The sequence below is a fragment of the Patiria miniata genome, unplaced genomic scaffold, assembly GCF_015706575.1.
Source record: "Patiria miniata isolate m_02_andy unplaced genomic scaffold, ASM1570657v1 HiC_scaffold_20, whole genome shotgun sequence".
In the NCBI taxonomy this organism is placed as follows: domain Eukaryota; kingdom Metazoa; phylum Echinodermata; class Asteroidea; order Valvatida; family Asterinidae; genus Patiria; species Patiria miniata.
This window is the reverse complement of record NW_024037059.1, coordinates 14,936,379-14,956,207: the sequence shown is the minus strand read 5'-3', so window position 1 is coordinate 14,956,207 and position 19,829 is coordinate 14,936,379. Positions and strand designations below refer to the sequence as shown.

Genomic DNA, 19,829 nt, shown 5'->3' with positions numbered 1-19,829 from the left:
CTTCGAATTATCGATTCGAGTTGAGTGCTTTGCATGCGTGGGACAAAATAAAGTGTTTTCAGGGACGCGAAATAATCCATTGTAAATGGTATTGAACTGTTCAAAATTGTTTAATCAAATTGTTTAATTTTAATGGGGGAAACTTAGTAAAATCCCTCAACTTTTTATTATTAGTGTGTTTGAGTGTATTACTGCAAACTCTGTGGTGTCAAACACTTTATAGCATAATATATATATATTACACTATTATTTAACACTAGCGATTTTACGCCGCATGCCTATAACATTTACTTTGTGAAGCACTGTGCAATCATGCATATCAACACTATCATTTGGAAGATTTTATATGAAGGCTTTCGTTTTGCCTTCGTAAACAATTTGTGACTATAACTTGGATGCTTGCCAACACGGACTTCGGACGTTCTTAACACCCTCGGCCCCGAACCTCAGACCCGCCTCTTAGAAATAGTTCCCGAGAACACGCAAGCTTGGCTGTCGAACATTCAATTCGGGAAAAAAACATTCTGAAAGCCCTCCGGAGAACTCGGCACAGTGAACACAATGATGAAAGAAAAATGTCCCTGATTTTCAAAAGGTGGTTGCTTAAGGCATTAAAAACTCGTTTCGTAAACAAGCTTTGTGAGCCAAATATAAAAATCTTTTACGTCAGAACAAGTGCGTTTTCCCTAATGGGCTACCGTAAATTCTGTGTGAAATCAATTCACTAATGTATTAGTCCCGCACTATTCGAAGAACATGAATGTAGCTGTCATAATTATACTCAACCCCCAAGGTAACACTGCTTTTTTTCTTCATTTTTGTCTTCTGACTTCCGCATCGCCTCAAAGCGTCAAGTCACTTTTCCCCAGGCGCCCTACCTGTAATCTAATTTGTAAGAAAAAACAAAATTCTCAATGCCTTTCAGACTCATCATTTTTCAATTTCGTTCCAAAACTGTCAACTTTTTTTCCTGGAGACCACGTATATCCTTTGACAGCTTGATAAAGGAGAAATGAAATTTAGCCAGGCTTGAAAGGTAAGCCCGTATACCCGCTGATAGCGAAATCGGAGAATATTGGGTTTAAGTCAACGCTTCCAGCAATTTATTGTCGGTATTCGTTTGTCGTCACTGTGAATTAAGACATTTCCGCTGGCATAATTTCAGGCGCGGTTTGAAAGACAGTATTGTGGAGATTTCTGCTGTTTATTGTGGCGGCATGAATATGTCAAAGTGAATAAGAGTAAATTGGACAAGTCTTAATTCACAAATTAAGTTTTCAGTTTAATTCAATTTGTTTCTCTTTGAAGGGTGGCCAAATTTTGTTGTTTATTTCTCAAACGCGTGGAAGTGAAGTTGTGTGTGTTAATAACTTATGTGAGAGACTTAGACGTATGGAATCATTGTACTCCCCCACAAGGGGGGGGGGCTGTAGCCCCCTCCCCCCAAAAAAATCCCTAAAAAAAAAATTCCGTTAGCCAAAAGAAGGAATGTGACGTACATGCGAACGGTCTCCCCCTAAATTCGTGACAAGGGTGCATTTGTAGTTAATATAGTGTGCCTGATCGTAGGATTTGGCGCTCCCCATTGAAAATATGGCACGAGGCCCCCCCCCCCCCCCCCCCCCACCGGTTGATTTTCGGAGGCCTAAGTGTCTGTAGAAAATAACCGGTCTACATTTCAGCACGCCTCACTGAAAAAAAAATTCTGGATCCGCCCTGCTAGCCCCCCCCCTCCCCCCCCCCCCCCCAATATTGGCTCTAGAACCGCGCCTGCCATTAAGCAATCTTGTTTCAAAATCAGGCTTTTTAAAAGTATCTCTCGTCTCTCGATTGTCAGCCTGAGAACTAGACAAGCAAGGCAAACTCATTAAAATACACTGGTAAGAATTCCGAGCGCAGAATTATTATAGGACCTTTTGGATATTAGCGAAGTCGTTTGGTTGTAATAAGTGTTTGTGGTCTCGGATCCGGGTGTTGCTGTGTACTGTCACAGCGCCCTCATCCTATCTCGCCGTCTATTACCCTCGCCAAGGAGGTTATGTTTTCATCGGCGTTGGTTAGTCAGTTGTTGGTTGGTTAGTTGGTTAATTGGTTGCTTTGTCTGTTAGCAAGATAACAAAAAAATGTATGGACGGATTTGCTTGCAATTGTTTTTACGGGTGGTCCTTGGTACGAGTACCAATCGATTCGATTTTGGAAGTGATCGGAACTGGGTCTGGATCCAGGATTTTTTTTTAGAGGATTCTTCACCATTTATGCAAGTATTTCTTTTGGGTGTACTGACATTATGGCGGGGAACATTTATCTGCCTTGGCGGAGGTTTGCGCTCTCTGAGAGCTTTCTAGTTTGAAATTATTATAAGAGTGGCCTCAAGAATGCAGCTATTAAAAAAAAACATGTGTCGATGTTGCTCTGTTTTTTTTTAAGGGGAGGATAGGGAACCTCCCAACCCCGCCCGCTGGGGCGCCCTGGTACCAGTCCTCCTTCCACCTTCCCATCGCAGCCGGTACCCACCAACTGAGTAATAATGTGTCAGAAATAGGCCTGCAGTTAAAATTGTCGAAATAAGTCGTTCGGTATTTTGTGAGGTCATTTCATCCATCCTTACAGTGTGCTTGGATAATTGAGAAGAAAAAAAACCCAGTTACACATAGTACAATAACTGATCGCACCATTTAAGGAGCTATAAAGGCCTCTACACCCCCCCCCCCTTCTCCGCCCAATAATGACGAATGACGATAGTGCCACGCCCATGCTCTCTCAGCTCCCACAATGCAATGGTACAGCAGACAAAGATGGCTGACGTTGTGTGATGAAAGAGAAATGTAGTCACTGGAGTTTTTAAACGACCATATCTCATGTCTCAGCTTGTGAATACTGCCCACAGTTCCAAGATTTATAAAGGTAAGGCTATATTTTATGGTACTAGTGTCAAATATTGATAGTTGTATTTTTACTTCCATTAGAGACTCAATAAAACTTGTTAAGTATTTGGGTCCAGTTTCCGGACATGTTTTTGAAGTTCCGGAAGTACATGTAACTAAGCGGTTATCATTTTAAGAACAGGGTAGGTAGGCCATGAAGAATTTCTTTTAACTTTTAGCATATGTAATGACAGCTAAAGTAACAGCCATTATGTGTGCAATGCTAGTGGGAGCAACTATAGAATGCAGGGCCACGCCGAAGCAAGGTTTTTTGTTTTGCCTGGAGGCGTGGATGGAATAGGAGTAATAGATATGCAAACCTGCAAAAAGTGCTAAGTACAGCGAAGGAATGCATTTGTCTTCTAAGCTTCTCATGAAGGATCGGAAGGGAGGGCGTGCTTGTAAATGTGTTGGGGGCACTGTCTGGAGTGGCGGAGGCGCGGAGTCTTGGAGTCGCAGAATCACTTTAAATGGGCGCGCAAATTAGAAAGGGAGGAGGGCGACGGGGCACTGTCTGGAGTGGCGGAGGCGCGGAGTCTTGGAGTCGCAGAATCGCGGGGCACTGGAGTGGCGGAGGCGCGGAGTCGCAGAGACGCGCGCCGATAGAGGGCGCAATTCTCGGCGGAATTTTTTTGAGAACGAAGCATCCATACCCATTTTAAATGGGCTCGCAAATTAGGAAGGGAGGAGGGCGACGGGGCACTGTCTGGAGTGGCGGAGGCGCGGAGTCTTGGAGTCGCAGAATCGCGGAGACGCGGGGCACTGGAGTGGCGGAGGCGCGGAGTCGCAGAGACGCGCACCGATAGAGGGCGCAATTCTCTGCGGCTCCACGACTCCACGACTCCACGATCGATTTTCGGAGGTAGGTCGACTGCGGTTCCACGCCTCCACGCAGCCGTACGGAGGCGCGGATGTAGAGTAAAGTGGCCCTGCATTCTATAGTTGTACCTGCTAGTGGAATGATATGTCCACTCGATTTTGCTCTTCATTGTTACGCCCACTGGTTTGGGACTTTAATCTTTTTTTAGAGGACCATGTCCATGCAGTAAACTAAGTAAGGGATTCAGACGACAATTCACAGTTTTCATGATTAAATATTTTATTCATGACAAATAAATGAACATTGTTGTACTATTTTTGTGCAAAAATTACACCATATTTCTTGAATTATATATGTAAAACAACCATTTGGTGTCTAGTTTTTGATTTAGATAGACATAAAAATGGCTTTTAACCCTTACCCTACTACTAGACCCTCCAACGCATGCCAATATGTGCCTTAAGAAAATGGCATATGTTTTTTGCACGGCCCTCCAATATCTGCCATGTCATTTCAAGGGTAACTGGACAGGCACTCCAATACATGCCACAGAGAACAATGAGAGTCCTCTGATAACAAAGTGAGTGCCCCCATCTGGTCAGTATCAGGCACCCTCCAGGGCCTCTAACTTCTGCCAATTGGAGCCTTCACTGTTAAGACAAACTATCTGCCAATAAACTGCAGCTGGAGGGCATTGGCATAACCAACTGACATGCAGTAAACTACCCTCAGAGAGTAAGGGTTAAAGCCCGGTTCATACTCGGCGTGTATGCGAATGCGAAGCGAATTTGACGTCAAAAGTTCACTGCGAAATTCCCTGAGTTGAAATGTGTTCAACTTTTAAAAATTCGCAGCGCGAATACTTGCCATGACATCACCAGTTTGCGTTTGCTTTTGCGCCGAGAATGAACCGGGCTTTATCACCAAATAGACATTTAGCTATTCGACTCTGAATTATTCAATTATGCGCCAAATACATGTAGTAACTTTGAAAAAGCTTTATTTCAAATATCATTTGGCCAAAATTGATGATTCAAAAAGATTTTTGTCTCCTTTTGCCAAGATCTTTCCAAAAATGTCCACAGAAAACCCATTTTCTTTAAAAAAAAATTTGTTGTGACATGCCTAATCATATAGGGCCTACATGTATTTTTTGGCAAAAGTATTGATAGTATTTGCATTCGGGGATCTCAGACTTTGATAATTCCAGGCAGAATGCAGAGACTCATAGCCACTTGAATTGAAACTTGATGTTTTTTAAACCAGCTGGCTCATGATGATTCATCATCTGATAATTAGATCATTCATGTCTCATGAACATGTTGTTCATGAAAAGCACATCTGATTAAGACCTATTGGCCTCAAATCTGGCTCACAATATACTGTACAGCAACACTTTCGTGCACCTAAATGATTTACAAACAAGTCAAAGTTGATTTTACATGAACTGAAACTTGATAATTCAAATAGGCCTATAGTTAATTCATGTAGGTCTAACTCCTTCATGTTTTGTTCTGCAATTCTGACTTGGCAAAGAATTCACTGCTAATTGTCCACTGCAAAGACTACTATTTGTGATATTGTCCTTTTTCAGGGGTGGATCCGTTGCAGTAGCTTTGTTTATTTCTCCAGCAATGAGTGCTAGTGTTGTCTCGCCATCAACACCCAGTTCAACGGATGGGGATATTGGTGCATTTGGTGGCATGGATGATGACAGAGGTAGGATACAATGTAGTTAGTAAAAATGTTCAATAAACACGGTTTGTTGGTCAATATATGAATATACCATTCATGTTTATTGAACATTTTCATATAATTGAAGCATCATAGAATTGTTACCCTGTTTCATGAAGCTTCGATACCATGGGTCAGTTAACCCTAACCGCCCTGAATCCTCCAAAATCCTTTTTGCAAATTGGAGGAATTTGCAGGATTGAGGTTACATGGCCAAAGTGCGTTGCTGATTTCGTAGTACGCACTGTGTCAAGGTCTTGGGCCGGCCCTTGTGTTGTTTATGCTCAGCTGTGCATAAATTTAGTCCTTGATTATACTTGACATCCTCCGCACTGCTCCAGGATGTCACTGCCTCTGCCTCAGCCTATTGACAGTCATAGCCGGAGGATTTTTCAGGATTCAGGCAGTGGTCACCCCTCCAAGGACCATATTCAAGAAACAACGGAGGAATTTGCAGGATTGAGGCTGTATGCTATTTTTTCATGAGGCCATTCGGAGGCTTTTGCAGGATTCAGGCTACATCCTAGCAAAAAGGCCTAGGGAGTTAGGGTTCAGCATAGTTGCGAAAGTGAACATAACAACAATTTGTTATGAAAGGACAAGTATTTTTGCCGTAAAGGTGTGTACAAGTAGAACACATTTCAACTCAAGTGAACTTCCTAACCCTCACCCTGCTGAATCCAACAGGATACAACAAGATCGTTGGAGCCTGTTGGATTGAACAGTAAACCCCTTGTTCAAATGTACACGTACATATTCAAATTTGGATTCTGTTGGGTACTGATAAATAACGCCAAGATGGACTCCGTTGGATCCAGCAGACAACAAAAAATTAAGCACAGTTGGATTCTGTAGGATTGAGCAGGAAGTAACCGTTGGACTCTGTTGGATTTAGCAGGGAAGTCCTGAGGAACCCTTAGGGGGTTATGTTGTCAACTTTGCCTTGCTTTCACATTCACACTAGCCTTTAGTCAAGTCCCACGCGCTTACCCGGACACGTGACGCACCCCGGATGCTGACAGGTAAAAAGACTAGCACGAGCGGCAAAGCCGCGAGGGCCTTTGCCATCTCGTGGAGAACGCTTATGTTTTTCTTAACATTTGTCTACCGATTTGGTAGACATGCATAATGCATTACCCGTTGTGAATTGACCAATGAAAATGCAGAATTACCAACGTAAATCAGCCGTCGTCTGGCGCCAGACAGCACGCGCGCCATGGCGTGCTGTTGCTGGGAACCGCAAACCACCGTTAGATGATTGGTTTATATTGCTTGATTAATATTACGTGAATAAATGAATAAGTGATTAATTCCACGAGATAGTAAAAGCCCTCGCGGCTTCGCCGCTCGTGCTAGTCTTTTCATTTGCCAGCATCCAGGGTGCGTTACGTGTCCGGATGGTCCGGGTATAGGCGCGTGGGACTTGACTAAAGGCTACATTCACACTGGCCTTTAAGACCATTTTTGTTCTGAAATTGTGCACAGATGTTAAGCGTCTTTCCATGAGCAGAACACACCTGAGAATTGGCACACAACATAATGGCACTGAAACTTCCACTGCAACTCGCTATGCCCGACTATGAAATAGAAACGTTATTGGGCACACTTTCCTTCTTTCTTTTGCATTCTAATGGTGTATTTTTTTTCAGTCAAAAATCATCATTTTACTCAAAGTGTCTGCTTGATAGATAAGCATAACAATAAACCACTCAGTTGTGTAGCTGCATGTAACAAATCTTACTTCGTCTGGTTTGTCTATCGATATTGACGCACCATGCCCGGGGTTTTCCGATGTGTGGTCACATGGCCGGTCCTATTTAAGTGATAGAGGGCGTACCAGCTGCAGCTGGGCCAGCGGTAGCGATCAGGCTAACTCTAAGGCCATACACATCCGCAAAGGTTTCCAATGTGGTCATATGGCCACCGCAAAGAGCCTGTGTGTGGACTGCCGCGCCAGTGTGTGGACTGCCGCGCCAGTGTATGGGTTACAATTGGGCCAGCGGTAGCGGTCAGGCTAACTCAAAAGCCAGGATTTGTTGTCGTTATGGGCTGGACTCCAACCACAATGGCAGTGTACACGCTGCATCCCCACGTGAAAAAAAAAAAACGAAGGGCGTTGGGCAGTAATGACTCATGAGAAAAGTTTCGCGATCTTTTTACGCTTCTTTGTTACTGTTAAGCAGCGGTTTCTTATGGACTGGTCGAATAAAAATTCCAAATAAACGGAGGTACTGGCGCTGGCATTTCGAGTTACAGGGGTATTCATAATATTCTACTCTCTTGATGAGAATGGACAGACTTGTATGACTCGTGACTCGGACTCGGACTCGAGTCCGACTCGAGTCACATTTTTAATGACTCGGACTCGGACTCGAGTCACTTTGACTTATGACTCGGACTCGGACTCGGGGCTACGGACTCGGACTTGGACTCGAACTGACATGTGACTCGACGGAAATTATCGCACTGCACACGCGCACATACGTAAGTCGATCGTTTTCTTTACTGTGCAATACATGTGCAGGGCACTCGATGCGGTGCGTGCGTGGCCGTGGCTGGTTACCCATATATTGATTAAAGAAATCAATGTACCGAAACTTGTACCCTGCCGTCCGCTCGTAATACTGCATTGGTACAAGATTGATAGGGTAAGGTACCAGACTTTTCTTGTCAGACGTCCTGTCGTTCACACGTGTATTGCTGTCGCTGATGAATAGTCTGCTGATCTGCCCGTTTCGGTAACGTTACATGCAAGTTGCATGTAACTTAAATGTACGTTTTTCCAATACAATGTTAGAGGTGACTCGGGACTCGGACTTGGACTTCGATGTTTCGTGACTCGAATACAAGTCTGGGAATGGAATGTTACTTCAAGATAAACAGAGTTTTGAGTTATCTGAATTTGAATTATTGGGATTATACTGTACTTATTCACAGACCCCACACTCAAGATACTTCACTTTGATTTATTCTTATTTCTCACAGGTGTAATTTCCCCCAGACCAATGAGTACCGACAGCAGCACCGGCGATCTAGTAATGCGAAGTACCAGTTTGGACTGTTCCCCTGACGACAGCGAAGATGCTGAAGAGAAGGCCAGACTGACTTGCCAGGTGTTGGAACTACAGAACACGCTGGATGGTAAGCAAGTTGCTGTTGCTCTAACCCCTGCTGGATCCTCTCAAATCCACCCAGGGATTTGGGAGGATTCTTGTAACTTGTCACAAGTCCATCACAAGTCTATCACAAGTCCATCACAAGTCCATCACAAGTCCATCACAAGTCCATCACAAGTCCATCACAAGTCCATCACAAGTCGATCACAAGTCCATCAAAAGTCCATCACAAGTCCATCACAAGTCCATCACAAGTCCATCACAAGTCCATCACAAGTCCATCACAAGTCCATCACAAGTCCATCACAAGTCCATCACAAGTCCATCACAAGTCCATCACAAGTCCATCACAAATCTATCACAAGTCTATCACATGTCCATCACATCCCGCTCCAAATCCCAAACCATTCAAATAAACTGTGACAAAGGTATTCCTTTGGTAGTGTTCATCCACTGTGACTTGGACCAGACTTGTGAATTATCTTTTGATGGACTCGATCAGCGCCATCCATTACTACTTATATGTAATACAAGCTGATTTACCCGATCATAGATCGGGTAGGGCGTAGTGTTGGGGATGAAAATGTGGGGAGTTAAATGTAAATGGGGGATATAGTTGGGGAGACATGCAGTTATAGAAAAGCAATTTATGTGGTGTGATCTGAGACAATTTCTGACCACTAAAACCAATTTGAGCAAAAGATCATCTTTTAAAGTTTGGAGTTTGGAGTAATTGAATCAGCTACATGTATTCTGAGTAATGAGAATCATAATTGTAGGCTACAACATTTTTATTCGGGGAAGAAAAAGTGGGGGGGGGGGACCAAACAATGTCCCCCGCCTGAAAATGTGTGTGTGTGGGGGGGGGGGGGGGGGGGGGGGTCCCCCTGTCCCCCGTCGATTTACGCACATGATAATTATGTACCGTGGCAACTGTCTGTAAATGTTGCCGTTGGTCTGTTAAATTGGCTTTTTGTGAGGCAGTCGCATTTGGAAAACGTAGATGGGGGATATAGTTAAGGAGACGTGCAGTTATCCGGTTCGTTAGTGTGACGTCACCTCCAGCACTCACTGCACGATTGGAACCGGAAGTTAACGCAGCTCGAGCGTTTGGGCCAATGGGCGCTAGTAATCAGTGGTGTGCGCGCGTGTATGACGTTTTTACTAACGAACCGGTTCGTTAGTGTGACGTCACCTCCAGCACTCACTGCACGATTGGAACCGGAAGTTAACGCAGCTCGAGCGTTTGGGCCAATGGGCGCTAGTAATCAGTGGTGTGCGCGCGTGTATGACGTTTTTACTAACGAACCGGATAGAAAAGCAATTTCTGTGGTGTGATCTGAGGCAATTTCTGACCACTATATAAAATCAATTTCAGCGAAAGATCATCTTTTAAAGTTTTGAGTTTGGAGTAATTGAATCAGCTACATGTATTCTGAGCAGTAGAATCATTATTGTAGGGTACAATTTTTTATTCGGGGAAGAAAAAGTTGGGGGGGGGGGGGACCAAACAATGTCCCCCGCTTGAAAAATTGGGGGGGGGGGGTTCCCCCTGTCCCCCGTCGATTTACGAACATGATAATTATGTACCATTGCAACTGTCTGTAAGTGTTCCCGTTGGTCTGTTGCGTGAGGCAGTCGCATTTGGAAAACGTAGTGAAAAGGTTACCGTAGTACACAGGCGAAGCCTGATTGTACAGTTTTGACAATAAATAATAATGCAATAAAACGTGAAGGTGTCATTTGAAATGAAAATGTTGAGTGTGACCATAAAATATGGAGGAAGGTCATAATTAAGTTTCAGTATTGGACTCTTCAACAAACGTTAACTTGAACTTCTTACAATTTGCCATACCGTCTGGCGAGGAAAAAGTCGATTCAACTTTTATTCAAGTTGGTTCAACCATCTATAGAGCAAGTTTTACTCGGCCTCCGAGAAATGTTTGCTCCTGAAAGGATCCGAGACCGCGGTCTCCCGCGACGCCAAAATGGCTCCACGTCCATGGAAAAATGTGGAGGGTGTCTTCCGCCGGGTCGGACACTAAAGTCTTTTTCGTCGATTTTTTTGTGACTGCGTTTAAGATCGCGATAAGTTGAAGCAATGCATCGATCCTTCGTTGATCCCAAACAGGCCCCCGAAATTATCACGCAACACTGAATTATACGTGGCGTGCAGCGAACTCACAACGCTCAGCCTTGGTGGTTGAAGCGTGGAGCTGTAAACACATTATGGAAGCAACAGCACTCTATCACGCGACGTCACATGCTTGCGCTTCAAATAGCGAGCACCGTAGACTCAACCTCGTTTCCAGGGTGTGGAGCAGGCTGCAGTACGCGTTGCCATCGACGGTTTTACGCATAGCCGAGAAGTACCACGCAGTGTAGACTTTCGATTGGTCAGACCGCGCAAGGCATACTAATGTGTAGTCCTTCTGAGTATTCGTTGCACTCGGCGCAGGGGCGGCAAGCAAAGCACAGGAAAGAATAGGGACACTTGGTGGCCACGCACCATGGAGAAAAAATATTTTGCCAAGGTCACCCCTTGCTACCGTTTGGTGAACGCTTTGGCAGTACGGCCGAGTAGAACACGTAAACGAAACCCCTACGTTGACCTCGCTGACCTCGCACAGTCTAGACACGCAGAAAGGCCAGCACAGGGGGCGGCCAGGCAGTCAACGTGAAAGCGCACACGACGGCAAATTCCTGCGCAAAACGCAGTCACGAAAAATCGACGAAACGGATCTCCGGTCCCTACGGGAAAATCAGGACGACCCGAAGCGTCCGACCCGGCGGAAGACACCCTCCGCATTTTTCCACGGACGTGGAGCGATTTTGGCGCCGCGGGAGCCCGCGGTCTGGGATCCTTTCATGAGCAAACATCGTCTCGGAGGCCGAGTTAAACTCTCTCTTATATATATAGATGGTGCTTTATGTTCCAGGAGGTTTTATGTACACAAATGTGCCAGTGGTGGATATTTGTGCAGGATTCAGGAAGTTTCCTTGCGAAAAGTTCCTGTTCCTGATTAGTATGGGCCTGATTAACTGGAGCAGCTGTACATTGCATAGCAGATATTTGTCCTAAGTAAAACTTAGAGGTGATCTAGTGCTTACATACATGTACATGCTTTGCTGTCGTGAGTAGGCTACGCAGAGTCATCTATATTATATGTACAGTTCCAGCATAGGGTCCATGTCATGACCTTTTCATTAACCTGAACGGCTTCGGATATATTGGATAGGAATCTTGCCAAAATCAAACTCTCTGAAGGAACCCAAAGCTACTTACTCTTTACTGTAAAGGGGCATTAGTAACTTCAGCTCTACCTTCCTTGACCCTGAAAGTCCTCCAAAATCTTCTGTTTGATTTGTGTAAAGCCGGCCTCAGGTAGACCTCTGATTGGTTTGCGCCGTGACGGAACTGTCGGCATCGAGCAGATAAATAACGCTGATTTAAAAAAACTGAGAATTTGTGTAATTCTCTTACAACAAGCGGCATCTCGACGCAAAAAATCGCAACCATGCTCATGTCATCCACGACGCAAAGATTCATGATGGCATAGACAGTCATGTTACTTCTTTAACAATAAGGGAATAAATATGTGCTTGGCCAGTTCGGCTCGAGCCATTTTCAGTGCGCATTCCCCTGATACGGTCTTAAATGTACTTGTATTCCCATTCATAAATACCTTTGAGTCAAAATGTCAAAAGTCAAAAATTAGGCTATGTATTTCCAACGATTTAGTTCAACATCTTTACTTCATGTTTTTTAAATACCCCTCTAGCTATGGTATGGTATGTGCATCTCGCGAGTAGTAGTACAATGTAAACAATCTCCTTATTTGGAGATTGTTGCGTGCGTGGAATTCGGAGCGCTTGTGTAGTGTGCTGATTGACTACACAATGAAAAAGGATGATCTTGATGCGCGCACGATGTCATAAATTAACACAGGTTGACTGCGATTGATTCCCGCCGTCGAAGTTGAAATGTTCCTACTCTTGCGACTGTGAATTTTCTAGTGCCGACTGATTCTGATAGTCTTCGTGTCGTCACAATTACACTCCGGTCACACAAAAAAATCGGCGACTAATTTGTTTCAGACGGTCGTGGCTCAGGCGTAGTCTGAGTATCACTCGTTATCCATGGAGCCAAGTCTCCTGTATAACGTCTGATATGTCTAAGCATGCAGATATATGCAAGCCGCGCGCCAGCCAATCGGAGTCGACTTTACTAAATCGTGACGTCATTTCATTCCCAAATCAAGACTAATGGTTTGATTGGTCAATTCGAATGCAGTGTTTTGTAATACAACAACCGGGCGCATATCGCGTAACATGATACAGAGCGCGTGACACAGTTTTTTTTTATCCATGTCTATGAACCGCAACGGGTGAGTGACCGAAGACCCGATATAGAAAGTGCCCGCTGATTGGTCAAAATCTAGAGGTCAAGATGCGGTTGTCTTGCATAATTAATCAGCAAATCTGTTAAAAAATTATAGACCGTGGCTTTCACCATGGTCTATGAGGGTGGACCTGAGGTGGCTTACGTAAGAGATCTAGGAGGGCTAAAGTTAATGTACATGTAAAGACTGGTCCATTCTTCTACATGCACTTCACCAAATGATGGTGCAAGTGAAGTTTAGGGTAACAGCGAACAGCACAATAAAACTTATTATTGTCTTCATGAAATTCGCTTTATTTTTGCTTCCACATGAAGTACAAACCAGCCTTAAGAAATAAAAAAGGGAAGAATATATTATCTTGATGCCACTTCCTTCACCATATAAATTCTATGATGCATTGTCACTGCAAATAATTTGAAAAAGAATTTGGGGCTGAGAAACATGTCTGAACACGCCATTCTTTGCAAATTTAATTGTATAACAGGGAACCAATTTTTTCTCAAGCAGGTCACCCACCATAAAGTGGTCGACCCCATTCCTATTGTGTTCTGCTGACTCTTGTTTCTATCAACAATTCAACAAACTGAGTGATTTAAACACCAACAATAAAAGATTTCTCAGTCGCGTTCAGCCAAGAGTGAGCTGCAGACATTTCAAATCTGATCAGAAACTGGCTGACTGAATTCAACCCTAACCGCCCTGAATCCTTCAAAATCCTCTTTGCCAAAGTGGAGGAATTGGGAGGATTGAGGTTACATAGCAAAAGTGCGTTACTGGTTTCGTTGGATGCACTTTGTCAAGGTCTTGGGCCGGACCTTGTGTTGTTTTTGCTCAGCCATGCTTAAATATAGGCCTGGATTATGCTTAAAATCCTGCATACTGCTCCAGGATGTCACTGGCCAGGCCTCAACATACAAATGTATTGACAGTCACTGCCGCAGGATTTTGCAGGATTCAGGCAGTGGTCACTCCTCCACAGACCATATTCAAGAAATAATGGAGGAATTTGCAGGATTGAGGCTATATGCTATTTTTCCTTGTGGCCAATTGGAGGATTTTGCGAGATTGAGGCTACATCCTAGCAAAAAGGCCTAGGGAGTTGGGGTTAGTGTAGTCTTGCACAAAATGTCTTGAGAATAGAACAGCTGCGATTGTTTTTGAAACCCCCCCAAATGTTTTCACTTCCTCAGTTTATGTTTGGTCAGTCCTTCTTGGTAGACATTTGAAGTAGGTTTCCATGGCAATATACTTGGCATAGAACTTTTAATGTATTTTTGTGTTGTGACAGCTGTTATCTAAATATTTGTATGGAAGTTCTGATGTTCCCTTAAAAGCATGGGAGGGTGAAGTGCAAATTGCGTCCAATTTCATTTCCCTGCAAAATGTTGCCACTGGGTTTTTCATGTTGCTAACCACTCACTGTTTCTATTTGCTCTTGAGTGCTTTACCGCTTTCTGTGTAAACTCTCTCACTGTTACATGTATGACTGGATTCTCTAAATATTTTGTCACAATTCAGAGTACTTACATGTATGGAAGCAACAGTACTCAAAACTAACAAAAATTAGGCTTAAAACCTGGACCTAGAGTCTTATTATAGACTGGTTCACACTACACGCAACAGCGAAGCAAACTGCATGTTGTCAATAATCCAAGCTTCATCTTGACGTGTGCCGTTTCCATAACAAATCACCTTGTGCTGAAAATTATTAAAAATAACATAACAAATGTTTTGTACAAATGTACTGTACAAATGTACATGGAGTTGTGCATTTTGTGATGAATTGGTGCCCTTCATTTAGCAATTTTTTAAACTGTTGTGATATTTTTTAACGACTCAGTGTGATTAACCTTGATTAACCTTGCCGCATTTTGTTATTTATTAATTTTCTTAAATACTGTCTGAATAATGTTGTTTTCTATTTTTATACTACTGAAAGGTTTCCCCAGAATAATCATGATCTAAATAATAAATAATTTGCAATTTTTTTTTCAAATTATTTCATTTGTTGCAGAATTTCATTTGTCATCTGTGATTTTGTATCTCTGTGTTGATTTTTTTCCCCTTCAGATTTGTCAACAAGAGTGGACAAGGTGAAAGAGGAGAACCTGAAATTGAAGTCCGAGAATCAAGTCCTTGGTCAGTACATTGAGAATCTCATGTCAGCATCTAGCGTGTTCCAGTCCACATCACCAAAGAGCAAGAAAAAGTGAGCATGCATTTTTCATTTGAAACTAAATATACTGTAGCTGATTGAATTAGAATCCACTTCGACAACGTACAGATTTCTCAGAGAATATTATTGAAGATTTAACAATCAAGAAACTGACCTTCGGTTGGCAGAGTTGTAACGAGTCACTGATTTTTGTGACTCGAGTCGAGTCGAGTCATTTTAAAGAAGTGACTCGAGTCGAGTCGAGTCATTTTAAAAAGTGACTCGAGTCGAGTCGAGTCATTAGGTCAAAAGGTCGAGTCGAGTCGAGTCAAACATTAAGCTCGAGACAATTCGAGTCACGAACATTTGAACACTATATATACCAACATTTATAAAAGGAGGCCATAAGTTTAGCCAGCGTTCGAATCCAAGAGCTTTATAAGAAATCGCCCAAAACCAAAGATGAACCAGCGAATTAGAAAATGTGTTTAAAAATCTGGTTCCTGGATAGTATTTTGTGCGTTCTAGAACCATGAGGTGAGAGTCTGTGACACGTTGTATATTTGTACATGACTGCTATTCGCAAAGTAAAGTGAGCATAAATTTTGCACCGTAAGTCATTGCAAATACTTTTCGCAAAGTTGTGCTTTTATTTTTGGGACTCGAGTCTTATTAGCCTTCGCTCGAGTCGAGTCGAGTCTTCTGATGAGGGACTCGAGTCGAGTCGAGTCATTTGCTCGCAGTGACTTGAGTCGAGTCGAGTCATTTACCCTTAGGGACTCGAGTCGAGTCGAGTCACCAAAAATTGTGACTCGAGTCGGACTCGAGTCGAGTCATTGACTCAAGTCATTACAACTCTGTCGGTTGGTACATTCATAGTTTTAATTGGTCAAAGCATCAGGAAAAGGCAATGTACAGATCAGTCCATTACCATTCGGTGTTCATAATCTTGAATCAAGACGTTGTGGATACGCAATCACCCGTCGTGAGAGGCATTATCAAAACAAATCGCCGTCATTAACAAAACTCCCTCTTGTTTAAACAATCACAGACAGTCCAAATTTCCATCCACTTCCCCTGCTGTACTTTTCACACAGGCTAGTCACCAACAGTCAAATCAGATTTTAAGCAAGCACTTTGACCAGTCAAATATAGTCAACAGACAAATGGTAGGCACAGCTTTCTTATCAATCACCTACAGTCAAAGCATATCTGTATGAAGTTACTTAAATAGTCACAGCCAGTCAATCCTGCTTTATGTAGGCTGGGAGCTCTTAACTGTTAAAAACAGTCCCTGACTGATTTTGACTGAAAGGACAACTTTGCACAGAATACATGTTTGCATAGGAGGGTTAACGATCCGCTAACACAGTAATGTCTTGGGCATTTTGTAAAATCTGCCCCTGAAAAGTGGGGGCAACTGTTACGCATGCGCTACTCCTGTAAGCAAATACTGTCCATTTTCGGTTGCACGTGTACTATGTGCAGATGCACAAACGTCAGGTAGAATTTTTTATGCTGCTGGCTGAAATTTCAGAGTTTGGTTCCGAATAAAAATGCAAGGTTTTGAATGCGCTCTGCATACAGGTACATTAGGCAAAACAGGTGTGTGCATGACACAGCCACTAAAAGATTCCCAAGATGTTGTTGTGATAGGACTTTGTTGGTGATAGTAGTTCTTTGTGATAACGCCCTATCGGGGCGATATTCGATTTACAACAATGAGGTCTTGATCCAAGACTAAGTGCTGAGCCTGTAAGCACAGAATGTGTAAATGTATGTATGTAGTCACGTGGTGAGAACATGTGCACAAGCCAAAACCTGAAGAAAAACACCAACTGGTAACTGCCATCATTAGAAATGTTTCTTTTTGTATGTTAAATCACCGAACACTAAATATATATTCTCAGTCATCGAGTAGCAAAAGATGGAATATCAAATCTAATTCCATGTTTAGATTTATTGGATATTTCATTCATGAGTCACTTTGGTGTTGATATTTTTTATTACAGATCGGGAGGCAAGGGAAAGAAGGCTGACAAGTGAATCCCTGCAGTATGTACTTGTGTGTGTGAGTGTGCTCGCCTGTAAACTACACGCCTGCTCACAGCAGGGTGTCGCAAGGCAAGGCACCGCATCTGAATAAATTAAAAACTTTTCTTGCAGCCGACCTGCAATTCTAAAACAACCCAGCCACAATGAAAGTTCTGCTCTGTGACTCGAAAACCCAAAACCCTGCAGAAGTTTTGTTGGGGTGCGTATTTTTCAAAACCCTCTTGAGACCATGATTGGCTTCAAGGGATTATCACCAACTCATCGCTGATTTACTGGAAACGTGTCGGTACTGTGCAGATATGTGGTGTAAGAAATATGCAAAACGCCTAGCTAATTTGACGTCTATTTAAAGTTTTCAAGTATTGTACATACGCTCTACAAAAAGAAGTTGTGGCAATTCAATGAAGAGAAGACGTTTACTGGTTCGTCATTGTACATGTATCCATTAAGCAGTATGTCTTACAATGTCCAATCATGTTAACAAGACAAACGTGACTCACCAATATACACAATTTATGTCATCACAGCGTTATAACTAAATATATACAAAAAGCACCAAAATATAAGTAAGACGTGATCACCGATAATTGTACTGCATATAGTTAGTCACAATGTGCGTCATATTATCAGAGAGTGAAACTTAACTAAAAATAACCATGGGTCATGTAATGCCAAGAATTGTGAAAGTTCTCTGTAGAATTTGTCAGATTAATACATGTACATTGAATCGTACCCTGCACATGGACCACGATATTCAGACATTTTTTCTTAGTGGTATGACGCAATCAGGGGGGGGGGGGGGTGGTGGTATTCAACAAAGTTGAAATGAGCGGTTCAAGAGTATTGACAAGGTGTTCAATCAGGGGGGGGGGGTGGTGGTATTCAACAAAGTTGAAATGAGCGGTTCAAGAGTATTGACAAGGGCTTGTTTCATGTGGTTGGTAATTTCCTAGATATTATTACAAATAAGGTCACAAGAATTCTTACACCACTTCTGCTTAAAGACTGGCACTTGTACAAAAATAATAAGCGAAATTGCACAAGAACCCCCACAAATTGTGAAGGGTAAGTAAAAGTAAAATTTGACACCCAATGATGAAACCAATTTAAATTGAAAAAAATGTTGGTCTTGTTACATCACCATCAGTTGAATATGAATTTGTTTTGAAGTGCCTTTTTATGCACTATATTTGCCCTATTGTAACCTGTGCGGTGTTCATTGTTGTGTATTTCAAAACTTGTTGCTCGGCGAAATCTGCCACTAGAATTGAAGTAAAATACGTCTTTAGTAAACTTTGAATGTTTACTAATGTCACAGAAGCAGTCTTAGTATTCACGCATCTTCTAAAATCTCTCGGATGTGTTCCCCTTAGAGTACAGTTCCATTGTAAGAAATTCAAAGTTTTCCCTACATTCTTCTGTCTTGAAGCTAGCGTCAAAATGTGTGGTCACTTTTTTTAAGATAAATCTTCCATGTAAACACGATTCTAATGATTGACGGTTGTGATTAAAGTGAATGCACAATTGTAACAGTTATATGCATTGATGTTCAAAAAGTTGGAAACTCGAATCCTAACTTGTGAATGTGCAAAACCTGTTTTGATTAGAAGTAGAGTACCAGACGTGGACGCTGTTAATAGGTATATTGTGCCATTTGCAATTGAAAGGTCGTCACTGATAGTTTAAGAGTTATGGGGAAATTGTTGAATCACTTTCTATTTGCTCACTGCTTGTAGAGAATATGTAATCAAACGCTTATTATAAATTTCATAAAACGAAACCAACATTGAGATTTTTCACAAAGAATCACAAAACCCAAGGCGCACATTGTTCTGATCAAACCATGGTGTGTTTAGTCCACACACAAACATAAAATAATGATGTATGCGTTTCTCAGATGGACAGGAGTGGTAAAGTAGTTTCTTGTGAAAACACTTCAAATTGTAGCGTCCCAATCTGACCCCTGTGTAGTCTACGTATTTCAGCTATTCCTTTGCTACAAACCTTTTTATATTGGCAAGTTTTATTTGCTGATAGCAAACCACCAGTTTACTCTAAATATTTGTATATTTTGTGTGCAATAATTTAATAACTTAAGCAGTATTTTCCTCTGTAAAGTTCAGCAGATGCTTAGGTAGACTATAGACTAGTTGAAGTATTTATTTAACAGGGTTATTGGAAAGTACACGTGTACTTTTCTGGAAGACTCTGGATGTGCACTGTAGGAAAATGAATGGCAGAACTTCACGCGTAACCTGTTTTTCTAAGCTGGATTGCATTACAGCTGCATACACATGTATGCTTCACATGGTGTTTTGTTTCTGGTCTTGTGAATTCACATTCCCATTTTATTTTCCGAGATGACATCCTTTGACTCTGGAAAGCATTGAGATTGTTTTTCTGACCTACAAATTATTCTTTCTACTTCATTTCAGCCGACGGATTATGTCGAGCAGAACACTTTTTTTTTTCATGTTTTTTTGGCCAGTGCGACTTGATGAAATTATAATCTGGAATCAGTGAGGTACGCACATGAAAGGACACATAGTGTAGTTTACCAATCGTCAAATGTCTTCAGGAGAAAACTGAAAATTATCATTCGGCATTGAGGTAACTTGAGGT

General features: G+C 42.4%; 1 protein-coding gene across 1 annotated transcript; it reads left to right on the top strand.

Moving 5' to 3' along the window:
• The first annotated feature begins 2,768 nt into the window (after positions 1 to 2,768).
• Positions 2,769 to 18,007, top strand: LOC119727526 (short coiled-coil protein B-like). The gene is made up of 5 exons (XM_038199428.1): positions 2,769 to 2,904; positions 5,339 to 5,463; positions 8,464 to 8,619; positions 15,068 to 15,206; positions 17,165 to 18,007. The coding sequence occupies exons 2-5, from the start codon at positions 5,379 to 5,381 to the stop codon at positions 17,196 to 17,198; spliced, it is 414 nt and encodes a 137-aa protein (XP_038055356.1). The 5' UTR covers positions 2,769 to 2,904; positions 5,339 to 5,378; the 3' UTR covers positions 17,199 to 18,007.
• The last annotated feature ends 1,822 nt before the right edge of the window (positions 18,008 to 19,829 follow it).